The sequence below is a fragment of the Triturus cristatus genome, chromosome 9 (assembly GCF_964204655.1).
Source record: "Triturus cristatus chromosome 9, aTriCri1.1, whole genome shotgun sequence".
NCBI lineage: Eukaryota > Metazoa > Chordata > Amphibia > Caudata > Salamandridae > Triturus > Triturus cristatus.
In genome coordinates this window covers 837,361,651-837,389,151 of record NC_140592.1, presented here as the reverse complement: position 1 = coordinate 837,389,151, position 27,501 = coordinate 837,361,651, and the positions used below count along the sequence as shown (strand labels likewise).

General features: G+C 48.9%; 1 protein-coding gene across 1 annotated transcript in view; it reads left to right on the top strand.

Moving 5' to 3' along the window:
* ASPG (asparaginase) overlaps nt 1–27,501 on the top strand; it is a 374,392-nt gene that overhangs the window by 206,896 nt on the left and 139,995 nt on the right. Inside the window, exons 6-7 of the mRNA XM_085626272.1 lie at nt 6,468–6,594; nt 24,072–24,184. Coding sequence (XP_085482398.1) covers nt 6,468–6,594; nt 24,072–24,184 — 240 coding nt within the window. The remainder of the gene's footprint in view (nt 1–6,467; nt 6,595–24,071; nt 24,185–27,501) is intronic.

The window sequence follows — 27,501 nt, the reverse complement described above, 5'->3', positions numbered from 1 at the left end:
CACACATAACTAGAACCACACACACAACCACACACACAACCACACACACAACCACACACACATAACCAGAACCACACACACAACCACACACACAACCACACACAACCACACACAACCACACACACAACCACACAACCACACACACACAACCACATACACACAACCACACCCACACAGCCACACCCACACAACCACAAACACACATCCACACACACAACCACACCCACAACCACACCCACAACCAGAACCACACCCACAACCAGAACCACACCCACAACCAGAACCACACCCACAACCAGAACCACACCCACAACCACACACACACACACAACCACACACACAACCACACACACAACCACACACAACCACACACAACCACACACACAACCACACACAACCACACACATACACAACCACACACACAACCACACACAACCACACACATACACAACCACACACAACCACACACACACCACCACACACACACCACCACACACACACAACCACAAACACACACAACCACACACACACACTCACACCCACACACTCACACAACCACACACACAACCACATACACACACAACCACACACATATAGACAGCCACACACATAACCACATATACACACACAACCACAACCACACACCCACTCACACACATAACCACACACATAACCACACACATAACCACACACATAACCACACACATAACCACACACAACCACACACAACCACACACAACCACACACAAACACACACATATACACACAACCACACACACAACCACACACACATATACACACAACCACACACCCACAACCACACACACACACCCACACACAACCACACACAAACACACACATATACACACAACCACACACACAACCACACACACATATACACACAACCACACACCCACAACCACACACACACATACACACACCCACACAACCACACACACACACAACCACACACAACCACAACCACACACAACCACACACAACCACACAACCACACACACAACCACACACACAACCACACACACAACCACACACACACAACCACAACCACACACACAACCACACACACAACCACACATACAACCACACACACATATACACACAACCACACACACATATACACATACAACCACAGCCACACCCACATAACCACACACACAACCACACAAACACACACACACAACCACACACACACACAACCACACACATAACCACAATCACACCCACACACAACCACACCCACCCACCCACACACACATCACACACCCACAACCACACACACATCACACACCCACAACCACACACACAACCACACACATAACCACACACACACACACAACCACACACAACCACACACACAACCACACACACAACCAGAACCACACACAACCACACACACAACCACAACCACACACACAACCAGAACCACACACATAACCACACACACACACACACAACCACACACAACCACACACACAACCACACACACACACACAACCACACACATAACCACACACACACACACAACCACACACACAACCACACACACAACCAGAACCACACACAACCACACACACAACCACAACCACACACACAACCAGAACCACACACACCCACACACAACCACACACACCCACACACACCCACACACACAACCACACCCACACACAACCACACCCACACACAACCACACCCACACACAACCACACATACACACAACCACACCCACACACAACCACACATACACACAACCACATACACACAACCAAACACACACAACCACACACACAACCAAACCCACAACCACACACACACAACCAGAACCACACACACAACCACACACAACCACACACAACCACACACAACCACACACAACCACACACAACCACACACAACCACACACAACCACACACACACCCACACACACACACAACCACACACACAACCACACACAACCACACACAACCACACACACACACAACCACACACACAACCACACACACACATAACCAGAACCACACACACAACCACACACAACCACACACACAACCACACACAACCACACACAACCAGAACCACACACACAACCAGAACCACACACACAACCAGAACCACAACCACACACACATAACCAGAACCACACACACAACCACACACACAACCACACACATAACCAGCACCACACACACAACCACACACACAACCACACACACAACCACACACACAACCACACACAACCACACACACAACCACAACCACACACACAACCACACACACACAGCCACACCCACCCAGCCACACCCACACAGCCACACCCACACAGCCACACCCACACAGCCACAAACACACATCCACACCCACACAGCCACACCCACACAGCCACAAACACACATCCACACACACAACCACACACATAACCAGAACCACACCCACAACCAGAACCACACCCACAACCACACACACAACCACACACACAACCACACACAACCACACACAACCACACACAACCACATACACACAACCACACACACACCACCACACACACACACACAACCACACACAACCACAAACACACACAACCACACACAACCACACACACACACAACCACACACAACCACACACACACACACAACCACACACACAACCACACACACAACCACACACAACCACAACCACACACACAACCACACACGCACAACCACACACGCACAACCACACACACAACCACACACACACAACCACACACACACAACCACAAACACACATCCACACACACAACCAGAACCACACACACAACCAGAACCACACACACAACCAGACATACACAACCACACACACCCACACACAACCACACACACACCACCACACACCACCACACACAACCACACACAACCACACACACACACAACCACACACACACACACAACCACACACACACACAACCACACACAACCACACACACACACACAGCCACACACACACACACAGCCACACACACACACAGCCACACACACACACACAGCCACACACACACAGCCACACACACACAGCCACGCACACACAGCCACACACACACACAACCACTCACACACAACCACACCAAGCATTGGCATAGCCAATAGGCTTCGCCTTTGGGACCTTATAAGTGTTTAGCCACGCAACAGTTGATGTGGTTGCCCCAAGGATATTGTGCTGCATAACTAAATACTTAGAAGGTCCCAAAAGCTAGACCTATTGGCTATGCCATTGCTTGTTGATCTTCTAGCCTATACTAAATTAGAGTAATGGACTGCAAGTCTTTGTTTTCGACCTGTTCTCGTCTTCAGTACCACCCTTGACATTCACCTTAGTTATGGGTCAGCTCTCTTCATGTCGTCTCCACCGTCCTTGTTCTTCGCATTCCTTGAGTTTCTGTATCAGGGCCCTTTTTGGTCTGTTGCGGGTGTTGAAGGACCTCTTCTTTGCTTGTCAGTATTTCTTTTCAGTGTGGGTGGAGCTTCTGTTGCCTCTGGTGATCCCATGCTAGTGCTCATGTGCTGGGGCTGTCATTGGGGACCCCCGGGGCCGAGGACCGCCCCTTTCTGTTTGCCGCAAGACCCAGCTTGCATTTCACCTCTTCCAATAATGCAGTTGCGAATTGTTAGCCTTCCTATTGAAAGTGTATGGGGGGGGGTGACAGAGCTACGTTGTCAAGTTACTGGTGGCTCCTTAATCTGGCTGTAGAACTATTTACCCGATAAGGAGCTTAAAAATGAACTGATCAGATTTTATGGGCATAGCAGCAATGTCCCTGGGATGCAGAACACAAGACGGAGGAGCATTGTGGGAGCAGGTGCAGCGGGGACGCACCCTTTGATGTGCCGTTCACTGCTCTGAATAGGAGATACCCAAGGCCCAATCATTTGTCCATGCTGTGTAGACCACACTTGTCTTACAACCATCTACGCCTGCAGCCAGAGCTGGAAGCTGAGCTGATGAGCTCTCCTTGCTTAACAGGCACCAAATTGCTCTTCGTCCAAGGGGTGATGTTGCTGCCATCTGGAACCCTGGTGACAAGTAACCTCCCTGGATTAGAGCATTATAATGAGCAGCTAAGTCTACTGAAACCATGACAAGGACCATGGAACACCCAAAAACTCACAGACCTAGAAGACCGCTGCCGAAGGAACAGCATAAACAATTTTGGGCTCCCAGAGACGGAAAAAACAAGAGATATCATGAATTTACTGCAAACCTTCATAACGACATTTAATTGCGCAATGATGGAATTTGGCCCCGCTAAAGTGATCATCGAAGGTGACTAGAACATGGTTCTGGTCCCCGTCTTGGATTAAAATATGCACCCTGACTCTAGATGTGATATTAGAGTTGTCCTCCATGGTCTTATGACTGATTATGCTCTTATCAACGGCGCCTGCTACATCCCACAGGTTAGGAATATACTTAACTGTCAGTGGCACATGGACCAGAACCCAGACTGGATTTCTTCCTAATGCTGCAACACTTGGAAGAATGCAAACATGTGAGATTGCTGCAGCAGGTGTTTTTGACACCCCCGCTTACTTTAGCGGTACAATGGATGATTCCAAAAACTTGCATATGCCGACTGAACACTATGAAGCTCAAATCCTCAGATGATACTCGTAGCCATATTCAGTGAGTTACTGTGTTCCAAATTGGAACCCAGAGCCCTACATGTATTGTACCATTCTCAGTGACTACAACCTACACATACTGCACAGCATGGTATCCTTCATGTACTGTACCACTAATAGGCGCACATACATTCAGCACATAAGTTTAACATGCACTCACTGCATAGCACGGTATCCTTCATGTAATGTACCACTCATAGGCACACAAACATCCAGCACATGCAGTTACCCATCACACGCTACTCAGTACTGCATTATCCCTGTATTGTCCTCTTCCCAGGCATGCACATTCATTCATCGCAGATACACCACTCACATACAGCACACCACTACAAACCAAACCGATGTAGGCCAAGGGTGAGTGAGGAACACAGCAGCGTAACTTTAAAATGAGTGAGCATGTAGGTTTCAATCCAGTGACACAGGTTAAAAAGGACCGGTTCACTCCTACTGAACCCTACAATGTACGAGTCCACCACTGCACTCATGCTGCTTAACTCCTGGTGATGGCAGGGCCTCTCACCAATATGAGGCTAGCGCTTGTAGTCCCTCTCCCGGTCAAACAAAACTACAATCTGTGAGACAGGCCTATGTCATGGCGCACATGCATGATCCATGTTTGCCTATAACAACAAAAATCAGCATTAGGAATCCAGACATCAGTACATTTGGGATTCCAGGCAGGAGTGCATATCCATTACCATGCAGATGACTTTTCTGTCCCAGCAATGTATGTCCCCATAAAGCATCATCACGTAGTCGTACAGTTTGTTAGATTACAATTTTTAACTTAAGCGATTATGGCAATCCTACTTTTATTCGTAATTGCTGTTTTGCCTCTGTGAATGAGGTTTGCAGTCGGGAAGCAATTACCACAAATGCAATCTCGATATTATGTCATCGATCTGCAAAGAGTGAGCCCAAGGCTTTTGGCTTAAACTTTGCCTCTTGGGTTGTCCAATGAAGGTGTTTGAGTCCAGGATTATCAATTCCTTTTTGAGGTTGAGGCCGCTAATGACCATATCTTCTTAGGTGTAGGACAGGAAGTAATCAAGAAGACTTCCAGAGCTTGGTGGTGGTCTTGTTTGGGATGTTATGCAAAGGCTGTCTACAAGCCAGTGGCATGCCTATGGCTGCTTATCTTGAGGAGGAGACACAGGTAGGTTTTATCGAGGTAATTACACTCTTCCATGAACTTGGCATATCACATGGAGAGAGTCTGAAATAAAGGGTTTCCTTTTGCTGCTAGTGATTGTTAAGAAATGAGTTGAATCAGAAGTGTGACATGTTTGACACGTTGGCTTCATTAGTGAAGCGACAGATGCCTTTTGCACAAGTTGATTTTGGCACAGGATGGGGCCCTTTTTGATAAGTGAAGACTGATCATTGGAGAGATTCAATAACTTACTACCATTTAATGAAGTGTGGGGGGTGTAATGGTGTGGCAATGCATAAAGGAGTTTAGTTTGACTGGTCCTGCTGGGTTAGTTGTAATATTTGAGTAGTGTCTCTGGTGGTGAATTGCAATCTTGCAATCTGTAGTTAATTTGCGATGGGTAGGCCTTTTATGTGACAAGCTAAGGTTAGTATTTTTAAAGATCTCTTATATATTGCTAGCTAGATATTGAAGTTATTTGTGTCCCAAAAGCTGGTGTTGCGAAAAGACCTATGTAACATAACTTTCTGAGGCTGATTACGGCAAGGACTGTAATTAAAATAACCGTTTCTTAGTGTTTATTTACAGCACCTCTAATTGGCAGTTTTTGATTGGCTTTTTATCTGTTGTGTTGCAGGTGTGCCTTTGTTTTCATCACAAGTTGTACAGGGGAAACCGGGTGACAAAGGTGGATACATCAAGTTTTAAGGCCTTTGCTTCCCCTAACTTACCTCCACTTGCAAATGCTGAAGTGGATATCACAAGTAAGTAATTCACTTCATAGCTGAACAAATCATATGTGAGTAATACATACAAAGGTGACGCATATTCTGTAGTATAATTTCTGCACTTCCCATCCCAATACTCTGTGCCAATACTTAGAGGAGCAAGGAGCACTAAACCATGATGCCATGCAAATGTACTGTAACACTTAAATGTGTTGCTACTCAGTGACTTGTGTACATTTCGCTGTACTGTCTACATTCCGGTGGTTTTGAAAAGTTAAACTGGAAAATTAGTTACAAAAATAAGGGCCAGATGTACGACAGTATTTTGCATGCACAAACAGGTTTGCGACCCGTTAGTACATGTCCCACAGGATTTTTGCATGCGCTAACACTATTTTGCGAGTTGCAAATAAATTGCGACTCGCAAAATATTGTTCACCGACTCTCTATTTGGAAGGTGCGTTCCCTTCCTAATAGCGACCCCACAAGCCATGTACGAATGTTTTGTGGATGCAATTGCGGTTGCAAAACACTCGCAATTTACCGCCCTCTTCAAGAGTAATGCAACCGCAAAAGGGAAGGGGTCCCCAGGGGACCCCTTCCCTTGCAGGGGAAAATATTTTTTAGGGACAGGCAGTGGTCCCAGGGACCACTACCTGCCCTTGAAAAATTACACCAACGTTTCATTTTTTCTTTTTAATGCATCCTGTTTTCCTTGAAAGGAAAACAGGCTGCATTTAAGGAAAATAACTGCTTTACTTAAAAGCAGTCCCAGACATGGAGGTCTGCTGATCCCAGCAGGCCACCATACCTGGGAGGGCCAGCCATTCTAAATGAAGTCACAAATTGCGAGTGGCTTGTGAATATTGATGAGCCATGCAATTTGCGACTCCATCAAGAAAAGGGGGGAAGATGGGGGGGGGGGGAGGGGACCTAGGAGCCAGTTAATGGTCCAGTGTCCATGCTCCCAAAGGTTATATTACAACAAAAAAGGGGGACACTGTTCCAAAGATAGGGTCCAGAGATAGACCCATATGTCTAATAAAAAAGACAAAAGGAAAAGGGGGAGTCCTAGGTTGGACAGACCCACCACAAGGGGGAAAGTGCATGTCTTGCCTCTTGTTGCCCTCACACACCTCGAAGGATGTCATGCTTCATCATCGGGCTATGCTCCTCGTTGGGCCGGCACTGCAATTCCCAACGGGCCCCCCGAAGGGTCACTTTCTCGGAGATCTTTTTAAGGCATGCCGGATGATGTGTGAGGGTGTGTGGGGTGTGGGTCCTTAGTGAGGGTAGCTAGAATATTTGCAAAGTGAATTAAAAATGACTGGGGGTTATATTGATTTAGTAACCCTCCTGCCACAATAAAAACTCTGGTTTAGAGTATGGTCCCCAAGGACACATTGTACCTCGGTGTCATAAAAACGGTCAAAATTGTTTGCGCCTCTGTCGCCGCTAGGGTCGTTGGCGCTTCGTCAGGACCAGGGATGTGCAAAAAGTAGCGAAATGCACGTGAACATGTATGTGAATATAAGATTAAAAAAATAAATACTCACAATGTATGTCAGGGGGGGGCAATTGTACTGCTCCTGACCATGACCTAGGACAAAGAAACAAAGGAAGATAGTTACAAAGGACGTGCATTAGACTAGCTTAATGCAACGTAGTCTGCCACAATCGTGTGCACAACATACCAATGTCATACAAAGAAAAAAAGAAAGGACGAGACCAAGTGAGGATACATAACTCCCTCATCTGTTTTTACTCAAGACATGGAGGAAACCAAGGCAGGTGTATCGTGGCGTATCAATTTTGCAAGGAAATCCTCTTGCATGACGAGCAGAGTATCTCCCTATTCATAGCGATATGTGCTCTATTGTATACGGGACTTCTCCACTCACTGAGACCCCAAACAAGTTTTACTAAACATCCAAAGCATCCTCCCTTGAGGTATTCTTACCTCCCAATGAGCGAAAATCATTTCAACGGCTGTAGGCGGTTAGATGCCTGTACCGCATCGGGTTGCTAAAACAAAAACATGATAAAAGATAGGCACAAATTAACAAGGGGTGCAATCATCACATCCAAAGGCATAGGTTACGTGACCTAATCCCCAATCGTCATCGGGTACTCACTATAAGTAGCAGGTGCCTGCACTCTTACACCTACGCGTCCAACCGCCAAACCAGTAATGCATTAGAGGCAGCGGGACGGAGGTTTAAAACTCGTAGGTTCCTCGGTGAATTCTCCTTCCGGGGCATTACATGCTACAAGTTGCAAACGCGCATGCGTGCAAATGCACCCTTACTGTGCATGCGCCGACCGAGACTAGTAATCCCCTAAGCATGGGCGCCCCGAGTGGAGGCTTATTATGACTGGCTCTATAATTAAAATCAGACCACAGCCCATAAAACGTATACCGGTCAACACCGGGGTGATACGATTTGTTTTATGGTCATGGTAGGTACACTGCACCTGGACAGCCTGAGGAGGAGTAGACCAACGGTGTCCCTACATGCCCGAGCATCTCAAGGGGACGAGCCCCCCTGTGGGTTCCCCCAGACTGATCCACCACTGTAGGAAGATGGCTCTGTATATACTATACCAAAGTAAGGTATAGTGTGCACAGAGTCCAGCGGATCCCCAGAGGCTTTACAGATGCTAAAGTAGATCATACTAATGCTCTCTTTTGTGGTAGTGTGGGCGAGCAGTTAAGCTTATCAGAGGGCAGTGCTAAGCATTTGTTGTATACACACAGGCAAGAAATTATTACATACACTTCATGACTAAATCCGAGACCAGTGGTTTGTAAAAATATTACTTTCAGTATATTTGTTTTATAGAACAAATGATACTTTGCTACAGTAAAATGTTTGCAATGTCATTGTTTTTCAATTTAAAAAGGGGACACAGTGCATTTTCAATCAGTACAATGTTATCCTATGGGAGGAAACAATCCGCAATATGCAGGTAAGTAAACTATTTACGGTATTGAGCTTTTGGATGAAGAATCAGTAGCAGGCAAGGTTGAGGTAAGTGACCTTAATGCAGTATTGGGGTGGGCGGGTGCAGAGGTCAAACACTGCATCTGGTGCATGGTTTTGAAACCCAGTCTTCGGGGTTAGGGTAAGCACAAGAATCTTAAATTTGGAAAAAGCCTGCAGGCTCAGGTGGGGCGAAAGAAACCTATAGCTGCACAGGTGCTGGAGCATTGGGACTCCGTCGGTAGGGCTCCCCAAAGCCCAGGGGTTCTTGGTGCAGGGGTGTCCTTTGGCGTCGGAAGTCAGCTCACAAATGCGGTCGCAGTTGGGCGTGTTTATCGTGCAGAGGCTGCAGGCGTCGACATAGTCTGGCAGAGGTCAACCCACGAGGGGCACTTGCTCAGGATCGCTCGTGAACCTTTTCTAGAACGGTAGGCCTCTTGGACTCAAATCCATGGGCGTCTGGTGCGTAGGGGGTCGACTTTGTGGTTCCACAGGCAAAGCACTTGGTCTTTAAAGTTGTTTTTCTTCTGGACAGGTCCGCTGTACACAGGAGATCAGGAGTCTTTTTTTAGAAGGCAGGCAGCATTCTGGGGGTTGCTGGGCTGCATGCCGAGTCGCTCGTCTGTAGCAGGGTTTTTGAGAGCTGCAGAAAGGCCAATAGGGCTGGGGCAAAGTCAGTTGGTGTCTTTAGTCTTCATTGCTGCACAGCTCTTCTTTGTCCTCTCCTTTGTAGGTCATCGGTAATCTGAGGATTTAGGTTCAGGGGTATGCCCCTGTATACTCCATTTTAATTCAGGGGCTTTACAGGGGTTAGAAGGTAATAGCCAGTGGCTACTTACCTTTACAGTGACTACACCTTCTGTATATCCACTCTCTCTGGGGAGGGGGCATACCCCTAACCCTATTTGCTAAAGTCCTCAAACAATATGGAGGATTTTTAAAGGAGGGTCACCTTAGCTCAGGGCACCTTAGGGGTGGTCCTGGCCAAGGGTGGGACACACCTCTTCTGCTTACTTATTTTCCCTTGGGGCTTGGTCAAGGGGGTGGGGTGGGAGTACGGGCATCTCTACTAGCTGGAGAGGCCCTGGTCAGCATAACAAAAGGCAGGTAGCCTTTGATGCTCCCCGCCGTGCTGTGCTGTTCCTGCTTGGGGGTAGGTGTGAAAGTACCTCCCCCCAGAGCAGGCTTTGTTTCTGTCCCATGAGAGCAAAAGGCTTCAACCTGGGAGGTCAGGCATACGAAGGGAGATGGCAGGCTGGTGCAGACCAGGCGCCTAATGATTGCCTTTATTAATGAATCCAGCACTGGAACCAGTGTTGGCCCATTAATCTGAGATGTTTGATACCAGAGATTGTGGAATTCGATGAAGCCATCATAGTGCTGTGGAACTTGTAGTGACAAGCTCCCAGCCCATGTACGGTTTCACTGTGCACTTATAATGTCTAAGAATGGACTTAGACACTATGGGGGCATATCTGCCTATGCAGTTATGCCCTCACATGAGGTATAATGGGCTCTGCCTTAGGGCTGTACGGCCTGCTGTAGGGGTGACTTACCTATGCCTCTTGCATTGCTGATAGGCGTGGCATGCCAGGTCGAATCTTCACTTTTATCTGCACCAATACACACAGGCTGCAGTGGCACTGTACATGTGTTTGAGGGGTCTCTTGGGGGTGCAATACATGCTGCAGCCCTTAGAGACCCTCTCTGGTCACAAGGCCCTTGGTACCACTTATATGTTATGCAAGGAATTTTCTTTATTTGATCTTCAATTTCCTGCTTCTTTTATTTTTATTTGTATATTCTTAAGCTCCTACTCTTGTAAATTATTTATTTTATTTGAGTGTGCTTTTTCCTGATTGGGACTTTGCATAAGTGAAACTATGTCCAGCGCTGCACTGGTATTGTAGAAGTGACATGCCAACCTTTGGATCACCCGGCAAATGTGGACTTGTTTTATATATGACATGGAACTCAGATATTTTTTTACAGAATCCTGAATATCTAAATGGCAGATTGTATGGAAAATATATCTTTCTCCACATTGTCAAGGTTCTTGTCCCCCTGGTGTGTATGCAAAATCCTAAAATGTGGTATATTAGTTTAAATACATATGCAAAATCCTAAATTGTGGTGTAATAGTTTTAATATCGAGTAGCAAACTGGTGGCAGATCTTGAGTGAATGGAGTGTCTTGTTTCAGAGTAGTTTTATCCACCTGTTGGATAGCCTGCAATGTGGCGTTTCTTGCAGGAACAGCTGGCCAGCTTTATCTTTGGGCCCAGCTTTCCAAAACTCAGTCTTTGTGCTAATGCATTGTGAGCTTCAGCGACATTTAAAAAAAAATATATATTTATTGGTCTTTTACACATACAGATTGTACATATAGCAGCACGTGCCAAGGCATGGGTATAACACACTGAATGGTCACTGTCCCAGTCCTGCAGGCCGAAACCCGCGTACAACAGCAGTACTATACACTCTTTTCCCCTGTGTCCCTTCCTTCTGCTTCTCCCGTATGTATCTTCCTTATGCCGTAATCATGAACAATCTTACAAATCCCTGCCCCAACCCACCCCAGAGCTTCTGCGCTGTGGATCAAGTACCCTGCCTCCCCTCCCACCCCCGTTCCCCCAACAAAAAACTCCCCCTACACCCCCCCCCCACACTCCCTCCAACCATGTCTGGTGTAGGATCCTATATGGCAAACGCTGATGTGCCGAATCTCTCCATTTCTTTCGCCCCTTCCGATAGAATCATGCTACTCTGCATATCTTACCCTGTCACTATTTTCGGACTCCTGCCCTGAGTGTACGCTCCCCCGTTGTGTTGCCATCTGCTCCGTCTGTACCCCCGTTTACCAGCTCTGCCACCATAGCCCTCCAAGCCTGTACGTCTTCTTCGAGTCTCATCTTTTCTGAGCCGCTACATTCGGATCCCCTGTGCAGTCGCCCACTCCTGTACATCCCGCACCCACTGTGATATACTGGGCGAATGGCGCTCCATCCATGATATGGCAATCCATCTCTTTGCAAGCCCCAGCCCTAACAGGACTAGCTTTCGACTAAGGTTCTTCTTCTTGGGGCGAGGCAACAATCCCAGCAATACCACCCGGATCTCTCCTGCTATCTCCCAGCCTGTCTCCCCCCTCAGTATCTCTAGAACCGACGCCCTGTATCCATGCAGCTCAGGACATATCCAGGCCATGTGTATGAACGCAGCCTCCGCTTCTCCACACCGAGGACACTGCCCCGACCGCTCCGGATAAATCTTGCTTAACACCCTCGGGGTCAAGTATGGTTGGTGTACATAGTTAAATTGAATTAATTTTAACCTCGTGTTTGCACTCGCATGTTTGACCCCTTCATGGATCTTAACCCAGTCCCTGTCTCTAAAGGTATCTCATGTCAGCGCCTCACATTTCTCTTGAATCAGGAACCCCCCAGTTACTAGATCATCCCGGATCGCCCGATATAAATGTGAAACCAGCTTTCTGGCTTTAGACATTATTAACAGTCTGTAGCGCCCGGAGACAGCAGGTTCATCCGGGAATGAGGGCCAGAGGTCCCATGCCACCTGAGCAATGTTTTCATATTGTAAGAATTTCCCTGGACCCAGCTCAACTCTCTCCCTAGACTGTTCACGTGTGATGTATCGCACATTATCATATAGGTCGCCCATGGTCTGACAACTTATCTCCCTCCATTTCCTTACTGACATTGATGCGGCAATCTGCCGAAATGACTGGACCACCTATAGGGGCATGTCCGGAGCATGTGGAACCCTCTTCATTACTTTCCGGACTGTCACTTCCCACATCTCTGCCACATGTCGCACTATATAGGGGCATGTCGGAGGCACCCCTGCCCCGATCATTAGTAACTCTGGTAGCTCCCTTTCCCCAAGAGACCCCGCCAGCAGGGTCTTTTCCCAGTTATCCCCATCCAACCAATGCACTGCGTGCTGGAGCTGTGCGGCGATGTAGTAGTTTTCCAGGCAAGGGACCTCCAACCCCACGCGTGCCAAGTTTGTTGCAGAGTGGCTGGGCTAACTCGTTTGCGTTTGGACCCCATAACAAGTCTACGAGAAGCTTGTCTAATTCAACAAAAAAGGATCGGAGGATCCGATAGGAGTGCTGCATCGCGTACAAGCGCCGGGGCAGGACCACCATTTTTGTCAGCGATATCCTCCCCATAAGGGATAATGGCAACTCCTGCCAGAAATGTACCAAGCCTCTCAGACCTTCCACGACCCTACCTATATTATGCGCCAGAAATTACTCTGCAGGATCTGCTAGCCGAACCCCCAAATATTGTGATGCAGACCGGACCCATGGGAGACCCACCTCTGGGAGATCTTCTTCCACGCGGAGGGCCAGTTGTCCCAGCGGAACCAACTTGGACTTCCCCCGGTTGATCCACAAGCCCGACACAATCCCAAACCCCTCCAAAGCAAGCATCAGTACCGGCACTGCCGCTCCCGGGTACCTGACGTACATCAATGTGTCATACATGAACACCATGTGGTTAGATTCACCAACCTTGATCCCGAATGGTGCAATCCTTGTTCGGAGGTCCACTGCCAGGGGGCTCCATCGCCACAGCGAAAAGCAATGGCGATAGTGGACACCCCTGTCTGGTGCCCCTATGCAGTCGGAAGGCCCGAGACACTAACCGCCCCACTCTAATCCTAGCACAGGGCTCCGAGTACAGCAGCTGCACCCATTATAAATACCTGTCTCCCACTCCCATTGCCTGCAGAACCTCCCATAGATATGACCACCTCAGAGTCGAACGCTTAATCAATATCAAGAAGTGCCAACACACATTCCTCCTGCTGAAGCACAGATGTGAGACAGGCGTCTGAGGTTCAGGGCCGTGCAACGCTGAGGAATGAAACCCGCCTGATCCGAGTGAACAAGCCTACACAGGTATGGTTGCAAGCGCACTGCCATAACCCCACTAAGGATCTTCATATCGAGGTTAAGCAAGGATATGGGCCTGTATGACCCTGGAAGTTGATCGTCCCTGTCCGCCTTAGGGAGCATCACCACCACCGCTTAATTCATGGATGGCGGCAGTGCCCGCGACTGAAAATCTTCGTTGTATACCTCAAGGAGGTAGTCTGCTAGGACATGCGCAAATTTCTTATAGAATGCTGCCGGTATGCAGTCACCGCCAGGACTCTTAGCTGATTTCAGAGACTTAATCCCTCACAGAATTTCCTCCTTCGTGAGTGGCGCATCCAACCGCGCCCCAATCTCAGCCTCCAAGCATGGAAGCCCTAGCGTATTAAGAAAATCCCCAAGGTCCTCCCGCGTGGGGTCCTGGCGCTGCGCATATACTCCAGCCATATGGTCCGCCAGGGTATCCAGAATGCCATGCTGGCTGTACACATTATGCCCATTTGCAGTCCTCATCTGCACTATAACTGAGGGCTGCGTCTCAGTACGGATCAACCTCGCCAGCAGCGCTCCGGAGCGATCTCCCTCCGCATGCAAACGCTGCCGGTATGCAGTGTAATGAAACTTCTCCAGGCGGCACAATGCTGCCAGAAATTCCTCCCGCTTCCCCCTCCTCTCAGTCCAGTATTGAGGCTCTGACAGCAACACCCCCTCCAAATCCGTTAGTCGTTGCTCGGCAGTCAGCACATCACTTTCCAGCTTCCGAACGCCATAAGTTGTGCTGAGGCAAACCCCCCCGCACAACCATCTTCATCGCTTCCCATTCCATGCCCCCGACGTCGCCGAACCCCAGTTAGTCCGGAAGTAAGACGTAAGTTCCTCCTCCAGCTTCCCGGCACAGGGCGGGTCTGTAAGCGCCTCCGCTTGGAGCCACCATGTAGGAATCACGGCTCTGGGTCTGCCCATACTCAGCGTCGCCAGCAACGGGGAGTGGTCCGAAATGTGCCTCGGAAGGTAAGTTACCTCCACCACCTTAGGCATCAAAGTCTGCAACACCAAAAACTGATCCAGCCTACTGTAGGTGTTGGATGCTGGGATGTAACAGGAGAACACCCGTGACGCCGGATACCGAATCTGCCATACATCAGTCAAGCCCATCCCCCTCACCACATCTGTCAGAGCCCCAGTCATGCCTGGTTTGGTATTCGCATGGGGAGGCTTGCGGTCCAACGTCCCATCCAGGACACAATTAACGTCTCCCAGGAATATAATTCTCCCCCCAAGTATGGGGTCCCTTCCTTCAAGTCATAAAAAAGGCAGGTGCATCCACATTAAGGGCATACAGGTTTATCAGGCATACTTCCTGGCCATCCAGCCTCCCATGCAATACTACATAACGTCCCTCAGGATCCAGGACATAATGTAAATGCTGGAAAAGGGTCCCAGGAGCCACCCAAATCAGGGCCCCTGTGTAAATCCCGAGAACGAGGATGCATAAAGCTGTCTGCACCATCTACGTCTAATAAATGGTAGCGTCTCCCCCCCAAACATGTCTCCTGCAACCCTGTTATGGCTATTTTATATCTCCGTAAAAATGCATGCACCCGTCTTTGTTTCTCTAGCGAGGCCATTCCCCGTATATTCCATGTAAGTAGCTGTGAGACCGGCCTTGTGGCGTGGACCCTCCCGACCAGCAAGCAACCCTGCAACCGCACCTGATTCCCGGTATCACAGACTTCCGGCCACCATGGCCCAACAAACCCGATGGCCGACCGGGGCCCCAGCAAAACCCACGACACTACCATGCATGCCCGGCCAAGGGAGAGAGAAACCCCCCCAAGCCAGACCGGGAGACGCCATCTCGGTCACACCTCTGATCTCCTCCCCAAGGAGGGTTTCGATCGGCCACCAGGCCCCCGGTGAGTGGGCGCCTCGCATGCTGGGCGTCTGGAGTCCCTCCCAGACCAACCTGAACAGATCAAAGGGCCGAGCGGCAGGAAATCCCGACACACCGCCCCCAGGCACCAAGACCCCTCTCCGCGAGGACTCCGGACTTCAAAGAGGAGGGGGAGTATAACAAGGGGTGCTGAAGGGACAGGCGGCAGAGAAGACCTGGACCTACGAGAGCCCTGCTGACCTGGTCGCGGCTCGACCGATCTCTGAACCCAAGGACGCTACCTGACCCACGAAACCATCCGAGCCCTGCTGACGCTGTCGCGGCTACCCGAACTCTGAAACCATCTGAGCCCTGCTGACGCTGTCGCGGCTCCCCGAACTCTGAAACCATCTGAGCCCTGCTGACGCTGTCGCGGCTCCCCGAACTCTGAACCATCTGAGCCCTGCTGACGCCGTGGCGGCTCCCGAGAATCTGAACCCACCGGTGCCTGCTGAGAGACTCGCGGCGCTCCCATCCAGGAGAATCTGCGGAGATTGCCGAGTGAACCCAAATCCCCCAGCTCGAGGATTGAGAGCTGTGCGAAGGATACTCCGCAGAGACACTGAACTTAAAGACTGCCCCGCTACCCCAATACCCCTATCACGAAACCGCCGCCGCTTGTGGCATTGATTCAACAGCTGCATCTCGGATCATAAAGATCCCCTGAAACTATCGATAAAGTATACTGTCTGACCAAGAACTACTGTGTGGTGTCCCTCTGTCAAATAGTGTAAGCTCAGCGGGTATGATCCTAGGGACGAGACCCTTCCAGGAAGGGCCTCCCCACCATTGCTCGGCCTAACTCTGGGAGAGGTGGGTCAAAGGGTGGTCAGGAACGTATTCCGAAGCCCCCCGGAGAACGCCCTTCCAACAGTAGCTTTGTCAAGGAGGGAGCCATGAGCCCATACATCTGCCGGCCCGATCCTGTTCCCATCCCGCCTGGACATTCCCAACCCGATCGTTCAGTGGCAAACTTCGATCCAGACATGTGTCCCCTTGTCATACCCAACACCCGAAAACATCAACTGCAACAGTGCAAATTCCCTGATCCACCCCCTCCTCCTGGGCAGTGAAACAATACCTTCCCCTGCTAACGTAGCGAGTGAGCAGTTCCATCTCCCGTCCTACACCCCCCCCTCAGGCTCACCCAAAAACAAAGTAGCGCGAGGACTGGGCCTCTAGCTCCCGGTAGAGGATCCAGCCGCTAGTGAGGGACGCGTCCCACTCCTCCGCAGCCCGCATAGACATTTAATCCTCACCCCAAACTTAGAACGTGCATCAAATAACATTTAGTATCACAAGTGATACGATACAGGCACTTATCTGTATATCCAGTGTCCCAGCCATCGTCTTCATTCCCCAGCAATTATTCAGTCAACATTTGTGTCCTGCATAACCTCCGAAGAGGCTAGAATGGAGTCCCGTGAACCCTCCACCACCTGCAAGGTTCCATCTGTGCATACCTGAACCCTCCCAGAATCCCCGGTGTCCTGTTTTCCCGTTCCTTTAGACATCAGTTGTCGTCTATTCCGCTGTCCCGACTGTGTCTGCGTCCTCTTCGGGGCTCTCGATCGCCTGTGCTGTCCATCCAGTCGGAGGCCTCCTCCGCCGATCCAAAGAACAGAGTCTTGCCCTTGTGCTCCACCCGGAACTTGGCCGGATACAGAAAGCTGTATTTCGACCCTGCTTCCCTCATACGCTGTTTTACAGTCAGGAAGGTGCGTCGTTAGTCCTGCACCCTCTGGGTATAATCCGGAAAAATAGCAATGTGATGCCCTTCAAATTGTAGGTTGGGCTTGGTGCGGGTAGACTGTAGAAGGCAGTCCCGATCCAGATAATTAAAGAAGTGGGCCATATTGGCTCGCGGCGGCGCTCCTGGCCTTGGCGCGGGAACCAATGCCCTGTGGGCTCTTTCAATGTTAAAAAATGTGGACGATTTCCCAGGGGCCAGGATCTTCGTTATGCAGTCATCCAGGAACAACTTAGCGAAAGGCCCTCCCGCCTGCTCAGGAAACCCCACGAACCTCAGATTATTCCTTCGGGAGCGCCCCTCCTGATCCTCGGTGCGCTTGTCCAGCCTAATCGTCTTCCTCTGGAGATCCATAACTGTGGTCCATAGAGCCTTTACCTCCGTTTGAAGAGCATCCACATTCTGCTCAGCAGATGGGTCCCTGTCCGAGACCTTATGCAGGTCACATCGCAGAAGGCTCACATCGATCGCCACCGCGTCAACCATCTCGTTCCTGGTTGTCTGCACTGCCGCCAGTATGTCTCTCAGAGAGGGATCTTGTGCGTCCTCCCCCGTGCCCTCTCCCCATCAGCCTCCTCATGCACATTTTCCTGCTGTAGTCTCAGTGGTAGGGGCTGCGCATAATTCTGAATTTTGTTTGTTTGTGCCTTAGCCCCCTTATCCTTCCTCTTGGTGGGCACGATCAGTCATCTCCACCACTCCTACCGGTGCGAAAACACCCCGAGATCCACTGTGCCGTCCTCTTCCCACCTTGACAATCCGGCTCCCTGGTTCTTAGACAATCACAGTTATAAACACTACTAGGTATGACCTCCAAGAGCAGTCAGTCACACGCTTTTGAGACTTCTGGGAGTTACTAAAACCTTTAGAAAAAACCTTCCAGGTACAGTCCGTTAAACAATCCACGAACTGATTAGTCCTTGCTGCTCCAATTTTAAAAGTATTTGTCAATAAGCACATCACATACACAAACCACAGTGGTAAAAGACCTTCACATCAATGTGTATGCCAAACTGAACAAATGAGAAAGTGAAAAAATTTAATAAATGTGAGAGAGGCTAGAAAGCACCTCACGTGCGCAAACCCATAGGGCTGCTGGATGGTACTTGCCAGTATGCCCACGTTATCATCATTGATAGCTTTTGTAGCCTTAACAAAGAAAAGAAAAACAGGTGTGTGTTAGAATTCCAAAGAGGTGGAAGGTCAAGCAAAGTAAAAAGTGTGTGATAGACAACACTGAGACTCCGTGGTTCCCTCAGTGTTCATTCGACCCCAACCATGCAAAGTGAACAAAGTTCTCAACAAATTAAAAATGAGGTATCACTCACATACAAAACAACCTTTATTCAATGTTGTGAGCGTCCCCAGTTTAAAAAACAGACATGTATCTGGCCACTTTCATTTGCCACAGGCCAACATGTTTCGTTGCCAAACCATCTAGGCAACTTCGTCAGGGCTGTTGGGGAACCAATATTCACCTCAGTCCTTTTTCACACCAAATCTGTGGTTATTGACAAATTAAAAAGAACGTGCCAGTCACAAACAACCCTATGCACAATAAAAAATCTCAACCCCTTTTTATCAAGCATATAGTTACCGAGTGGTTGCTTGTGTCCAGCGTATCAACGAAATCACACTCTAAAGACTACGATTGTCAGTCTCCATCTGAAACCACACATACAATGTATTATTCATAAAAGGCCACGTGCCTTCACACAATCGCATTGCATATGTACTACACTGCTCCTTATATCTACTACCCATTATTAATGGCGGGACCCTCATATGGTAAAAACAGCCGCTGTCACTGGTGACATATTGGTATGTTAATATAACGGCCGAAAGTCTAGTTGGGCATCCCCTCATGAGGCACGAGTGCCACTATTCCACACCTATTGCTGCACTGTCATCTTACTGTAGCAAGTTTCGAGTGATGCTTTGCCAACTTTTAAGAGTGAGAGCCCTGTAGCAATCATCCACCCCTTAAAAACCACCAGCATCAGCACTGAATGGGGACCAATTCACGTGAGCCCCTCTATCAGAACCCCCTTACCGCACTGGTGAGCTCTCTTCACATTGGTGGAGTCTTCTGGGGCCCAGATCGTTTCCTACGCCGATGACACGCAGTTGCTTTTCACGTGTGGGAAGGATCAGGCTTTTGATGGGGAGAACATCCGGGGCTGCTTGGAGTCGGTCTCTAGCTGGTTCCAGTCGAATGGCCTTAAGGCCAACTCAGATAAATCGGAGGTGTTGTTTTTTGGCTGCTCCCTCGACCCTGATTGGTGGGCCTGGTGGCTGACGGATATGTGTCCCCCTGCCCTGGCCTCGCTGGTGGCAAAGAATCTGGGTGTAAAGATGGATAATAGCCTGACACTGGTGCCACATGTTAATGGTTTAACGGGCTCTTGCTTCGGGCTACTCAAGATGCTCCGGAAGTTTTTGCCTCTGCTCTCGGAAGAGCACAGAAAGATCACTGTGCAGGCCTTGGTTGGTTCCAGATTGGACTACGCTAATGTCCTGTACAGTGGTCTCCCGGACTATCTTGTTCAGCGGCTGCAGGTTGTGCAGAACGCTGCAGCTTGCGCTATTTTTGGCCTCCATAGGCGAGTTGGAGCCTCCGGTTTGTTGCAGTCGCTTCATTGGCTGCCCATCCGGAAGCGGATCATGTTTAAAGTTCTGACGCTGGCGCATAAAGCGCTTTTTGGCGTGGGCGCGAAATACCTCCAACACAGGCTCGCCTTCTACCGCCCTGCCAGATCTTTGCGATCCGAATCTCTGTTCTTGGCTGTGGTTCCTCGAATTAGGAAGGCACGCTCTGGAGGGCGCTCCTTTAGTCTGAGGGCCCCTCAGTTGTGGAACACCCTCCCTTTGGCCCTACGGTCCTCTACTAATCTGCTTCACTTTAGGAAGAGCCTGAAGACCTGGCTTTTTAACCTTTAGTAGTTCTGATGTTCTTTTTTTCAGTTGTTCGCTGTATGGTGTTATGTTTTTTATTCTGAGCTGCCTCGTTAAAGGGCCGGGACACTCCTTTGGAGTAGCCGTGCGCTATAAATGTATAACATAACATAACATAACATTCTCTCGTCCTCCTCGAACAACCCGTTCCCAGCGCTGGTGTAATTTTAATTGCGCCCTGGACCACGAGATGCGGACGCATAGCCCACAGACAATAGTCTGTGTGGCGGCCATCTTAAAACGGAGTACGCATACATGCAGATGGTCATATTCTGCGTTTCAATTCCCTAAAAACTATTTCTAAGACCTGAAATACATTTAATCATCAATTATTTAGTTGTGATATGTGTAGTTTTGGTAGTACCCAGAGCCACGGCATGCAGCTATGCAATCAGTAACCTATTACCAAACCGGCTTCCTCATCCGGACAGCGACTCGGCACCAGTGTTACTCTGATCCTCTCACCGATATTGATGACTTTTGGTGATCCGGCCCACCCGCCGCTCACACGCCGAACACTGGACCGCATTCTTATCCTTTATTACGGTTCACTTCCCTTGATGCGTCCTTGCCCCCACACTGTGGAACGATCTCCCCCTTAGCATTCGCTCCATTGACTCCCTCCCTGCCTTTCGCAAAGCAATTAAGACTCACCTATTCCCCGCTCCCTAGTTTCCCCCTCCCCCCCTCCCCCTCTATCCTCAGTTTGCGCGCCTGTTCTTGGCGCCGGGACACCCCTTTGCCGGGGTAGCTGTTGCGCTTCACCAAATCCTGAAATAGAAATAGAAAAAATGAATTCCTAAGAATGTTTACCCGCACTCCGAGCGTTTACACCCATCACGCTTCCTGTTTATTTCCCACAAGATTCGTTTGATTTAGACCCGGCCGGGTTGGAATTATCACCAGCTTGCGGCTCACTCCATCGAATTTTGCAGCTTTTTCAGCCCTGAAGAAGTCACGGGATCACTCCCAATCGGTGACGAAACACGTGTCGGCTGGTTCTACTTTCGTGGTTACATTGATTAAATACAATTTCAAATCATCATTCTGGTGTGGACCACATATTCTGTTCTTGACAATGGATATCCATTGACTATACCTGGACCCCTACTACGTGTGCCCGGGACATTGTTTCTCACTCATTTTTAATTTGTTGAGAACTTTGTTCTCTTTGCACGGTTGGGGACGAATGAACACTGAATCTCAGTGTTGTCTGTCACACACTTTTTACGTTGTTTGACCTTCCACCTCTGTGGAATTCTAACACACACCTCTTTCTTTTCTTTGTTAAGGCTAAGAAAGAAACCAATGATGATAACGTGGGCATACTGGCGAGTACCATCCAGCAGCCCTGTGGGTTTACGCATGTGAGGTGCTTTCTAGCCTTTCTCACATTTTTTCTATTTCTCATTTGTTGAGTTTGGCATACACATTGATGTGAAGGTCTTTTACCACTGTGGTTTGTGTATGTGATGTGGTTATTGACAATTCCTTTTAAAATTGGAGCAGCAAGGACTAATCAGTTCATGGATTGTTTAACGGAACTGTACTGGGAAGGTTTTTTTCTAAAGGTTTTAGTAACTCTCAGAAGTCTCAAAAGCGTGTGACTGACTGCTCTTGGAGGTCAGACCTAGTAGTGTTTATAACTGTTGGAGTAGGGGGCGGTCTGACTTCTTGATCCCCCCCCCGTTGCTCCTATTGTTGATGTGTCTCAGACAATCACAGTCAGTGTGGCCCCACCGTGGTCAGCACCGGCCGCCATGCACGCAGGTCACCGCTTTCTCTCAATTCTACTGAGGCTGCTTCCCAGTACCAGGATTTGCTGTACCTCCACCACTGATTTACTTCAGCAGCCGCACCAGAACTCCACTGCAGCCTGCACTGGCTTCCTGCCTCCCCGTAGATACCTGTCCAGCATATGGGGGTCAGAAGCATTCACGCTGAGAATTTCTGGCGGACTCTCCCCACTGTGCCACTAGGAGGAATTCCCCCACGCCGTCGCTGCAGGCCCATGCACCTCCCAGCCTCCACAGGCCAGTCCGGGCTATATTGCACCCCAGTAGTCCACCCCAGTACAGCGCGCGTACCGGCCGGCAATGTTTTCCAAGTGCCTCCGTGTCAGCAGCCCGCCTGGCTCATTAGTAGGCGCCTGACTCCCCCGGAAGGGTAGGCCCCGGTCCCCTGCGAAACTCCGGCGGCCGGTCGCACAGACCCCACAGCCTTCCAGGCGTCTGCAGCCGCGCACCTGACCTCTGGGACAAGTCCAACACTCAGGTCAGTGCGGTGACTGCCTCCGCTGCAGATCAGCTCAAATGAGGCTCCGGTCGAAGAGACCGCTCGCTCCAGGTCCAAGGCGCGCCCGATCGCGAGCGTCTCCTGGGCCAAGATGGCGGCTCTGCTCCGCGGCTGCGCTGCGGTCTCGTCGCCTGGACATCCACCTGCTCACCTTCCCACAGCTTTCAGCCCTCCCAAGGGGCTGACCGTGCGTTCAGGATGATTGGGCAAGGTCGGCGCTGGAATCAGCACCACAGGATAGTGCCGGAATAATGCCGCAGTAGAACGGAGTACATTGCCGCACGTCCTACTCAGACATCTTGATGTCCTTGCCCCCTCAAGTTCAGCTACATAATCACGAGTCATTCTCAAAAACCAAAACCTACATGTTGAAGTAAACCATTTGTAATACTTTGAACCCAGCACTAGATGGCAGGATACAACTTCAATCTTAAACACTACAAGCTGTAAACAGTAGGCCACAGGTACGTAACATTTCCTATTTTTAACAAGAACAAGGAATCCAATTGTTTATTTTATATTCATTGTTCTGCATCATCCCTGGTTTTGTGAACATTAATGATTCTGATATACACACATGATGCCAAAAATGTGTTTTTTTTTTAACTTACAGGTCTACGTTTCACTTTAAATTTAACACGTGGAAATGGAGTGGGGTGGTCACTGCTAAATATGTTCATGTATTTTACAGTTAATTGGGAAAATGTTTGGAGGGCCAACACAATAAAGAAATTTAGTGTGCAGACCGACATGAACCGAAACGTTGGATTGCTGCGCATCTTTCCAGGGATTACAACAGAAACAGTAGGTTTCTTTTTATGTGCATATCATTAATAATGTAAAAGTCTATTGATCCAGTCATATGGATACTGTACTATAATGTGAAACCAGCTAAATGAATGTACTGTGGATTTCTTTAGAAAAGCTGCTGCATCACTGTTCATGATCTATATGTCCATACTTATTGTTTGTATTGAGGAAAGGGAATCTTCAGAGAGGAATCTCTATGGGGACAATTTACTTACCTCTTTTTGCTGTATGATATTTAATTATCTGTTGTGTTGTGTATACTGAAACAAGTATTCCTCTCAGTTCAGCTAGATCAAGTAGGCAGATGCATCTTCCTTGTGAAGGGAGCGGTCCATCTCTTGCCCTAATATCTCGCACTGTTCCTTAATTCTGCTTCTTTCATAGCCTTGATTTCCTTCTTTGTCAGTTCTCATCCCTTTTTCTTCTGTTGCCCTTCAGTTTCCTTGTTTCTTCTGTCCTCTTACCCCGGCTTGGTTCTCCTTATTCCCTCCCTTGCAGTCAGAGACCTAAGGCTAGCCCAGCCCCCTAAAATTCACCTGCTTTAATCCCACATATGTCCATTTACCCCCCAGCCCCCGTGAATACTTACATCCCTGTTGGTATTTTGATAGATGTATTATATTCTAGCTGGAATGCACTTTGTAACAAAATCAGGCATTCTTCCTTTGCTAATACTCTAAAGCACTAAATTTGCTCTCTTCTGATGTTTGTTTACTTTATCTTACAACTGGATATAATGTTAAATATTGCATCCAAGAGCTTAGTAATCTACAGTCTTGGATAGTTCTAAACAAGTGTGTTTAACAGTGCTAAATCATATATTTTTTTGTGAGTTGATTTAATTTGTTATTCCTCCCTTTCTTGCCCTTTGCCGGCAAATGTCGTTGTTGATTCAGTAAAACAAGCTACCTCTGCCCTGTACTTCACCGGCGCATAGTTGTGTTGGATTTTAGGTTTAGCCCTTTATACCACCCCAAACTTGCTATTTCCTAAAAGTCTGAGGGGTAATGGTTTGAAAAAAAGGCGACATGAGAAAGGAGAGGATGTTTTGGCTGGAATGAGTAAGGATATCGTTGGTAGCCATCTTGACCAAAATACTCACTAGATGGAGTGACATCTTTGAGCCGTTTTAGGGCTCTGGGGTTGTGCTCGGCTGCCGACTAGCGTGACCGGACGCATCCGCCATCTTTGGTGAGGTGTTTGCTCGGTTGGCGGTCTAGTGCGAGGGCGTTTCCTGCCCCTCACGCTATAAATTGCCCAGACTTCTTTGGCCTCGCTCTATACACTGGCTGCTCCCTCGCACACACCGGGAGTTATGCTGGACATCTGAATGTACTAGAATCTGAATGTACTAGAGTTGAAATTTATTTTTTTTTAAAACATTTGGGATCGTTTTTTAACTAAATTGCTATTTGCTCTTTTAAATTGTATTTTTGTACCGTGTTTGCTGCTTCACTGCTTGGAGGCACTTGGGGGCATCTTTGAGCCGTTTTAGGGCTCTAGGGTTGTGCTCGGCTGCCGACTAGCGTGACCGGACGCATCCGCCATCTTTGGTGAGGTGTTTGCTCGGTTGGCGGTCTAGTGCGAGGGCGTTTCCTGCCCCTCGCGCCTTATAAATGGCGGCGAATCCCCGTCCGCGCAGCGGGCGCGCCGATGGCGCGCCAGAGGCAAGCCCGTCTGGGCCCGTCCGGGCCAGGACGGACCTAGGACCAGGGACCCTGCCGGTTGTGACAGGTAATCCCCCCTAAATACTCGAAAGCAGACTTACTCCTGTTAAAGCCTTCTGACTCACGCTACTGCTTACATTGAGTCAGAACTGATGCTCCCTTTACACCTTGTGAGTATTGCCCCTTTAGGAACCAGGCTGAAGGTAACAAAACCCATATTAAGGAACCCCTTAAGTTAGGACTACTTAATTGTAGGTCCTTACCGAAGCACTCCATACAAATCTCCGAGCTGATTCAAGACACTAACTTAGATATTCTGTATCTGACCGAAACTTGGACGTCAGCTTCTTCAGACTTTGACTTAGTTAACACTCTTCCTCCCGGCTATCTAATCCAGTGCCTCCATAGACCGCAAGGAAAAGGAGGTGGTTTAGCCATCATCTACAGGGACAAGTTTACGTGCAGAGTAGTCAGGGGTCCTATTCTGGACGCTGAAAGTGGTCACTTTCGGATACAGCTTTCTCCTAATTACTCTCTATCAGGACTGTTAGTTTATCGCCCCCCGGGGACGATTAAACAGTTCTCCAGCTCTATCTTGGACCATGTCCCCGTCCTAGCGGCATCTTCCCCTAATTTTGTGCTACTGGGGGACTTTAACCTTCATTTTGACCCGCAGGAAGATAAAAATGTAACTGACCTCAGATCTGAACTTAGGACAGCTAACCTTAATTAACACAACCTGGAACCTACGCATGTGAAGGGTCACTTGATGGATTGTGTGTTCTCGAACATCGCGCACCTTCAAACAAGTTCCCCCCGCCCCCTGCCTTGGTCGGATCATTTCCTGGTGTCAGGGGAGTTGAATGTCAGCTTGGACCCTTTTCTCTCTCCGCACCAGAAGACACCTCCTATTTATAAGAGAATTTGGTCTCAACTCTCTATTGACAATCTCTCAAGTATCCTTGCTGAGTCTACTCCCTCCCCTGGACGTGGTCCTGTGGAAGCTGACATTGCTTTCCATGACTGGCTTTGCCAAGCTTTAGATGCTGTTTTGCCTTTCAAAAAGATCACAAATAAAAGTAACAGCCACAAGTCGTCTTGGTATACCCCAGAGCTGGGGAGGATGAGAATGAATTGCAAAAGGCTTGAACGGGAATGGCGGAAGAACTGGGCAGCTAATAGCAAAGACAATTATCGTGAAGCCATGAGATCCTACAAGGCGGCCCGTAAATCAACTAAGGCCGCCCATCTTGAGGATAGAATAAGTAAGGCAGGCAATTCTTCAAGGGAAACCTATAAGATTCTTAAAGAACTTCTCACGGTCCCCACTCCCCCGACCACTCAGGTGGTGAATTCTAACAAATGCAATCAGCTGGCTCAGTTTTTTGACACCAAAATACGGAACATCTTAGCCAGCCTTCCCCCTAGTTCGGGAAAGATGGGCATAGCAGCCCCTGAGGTGGTCTCAGTTGAGAAGGGGCTAGATATAATCTCTCCCATTTCAAGGGAGGATTTCTGTGAGGAGCTCTCAGCTCTGAAGAGTGGTTCCCCGTCGGACCCCATGCCCATCCGGATCCTCAAACAATTTGTGGATCTCATTGCCGATCCTGCAACTGACCTTCTGAATGCCTCTTTTACCCATGG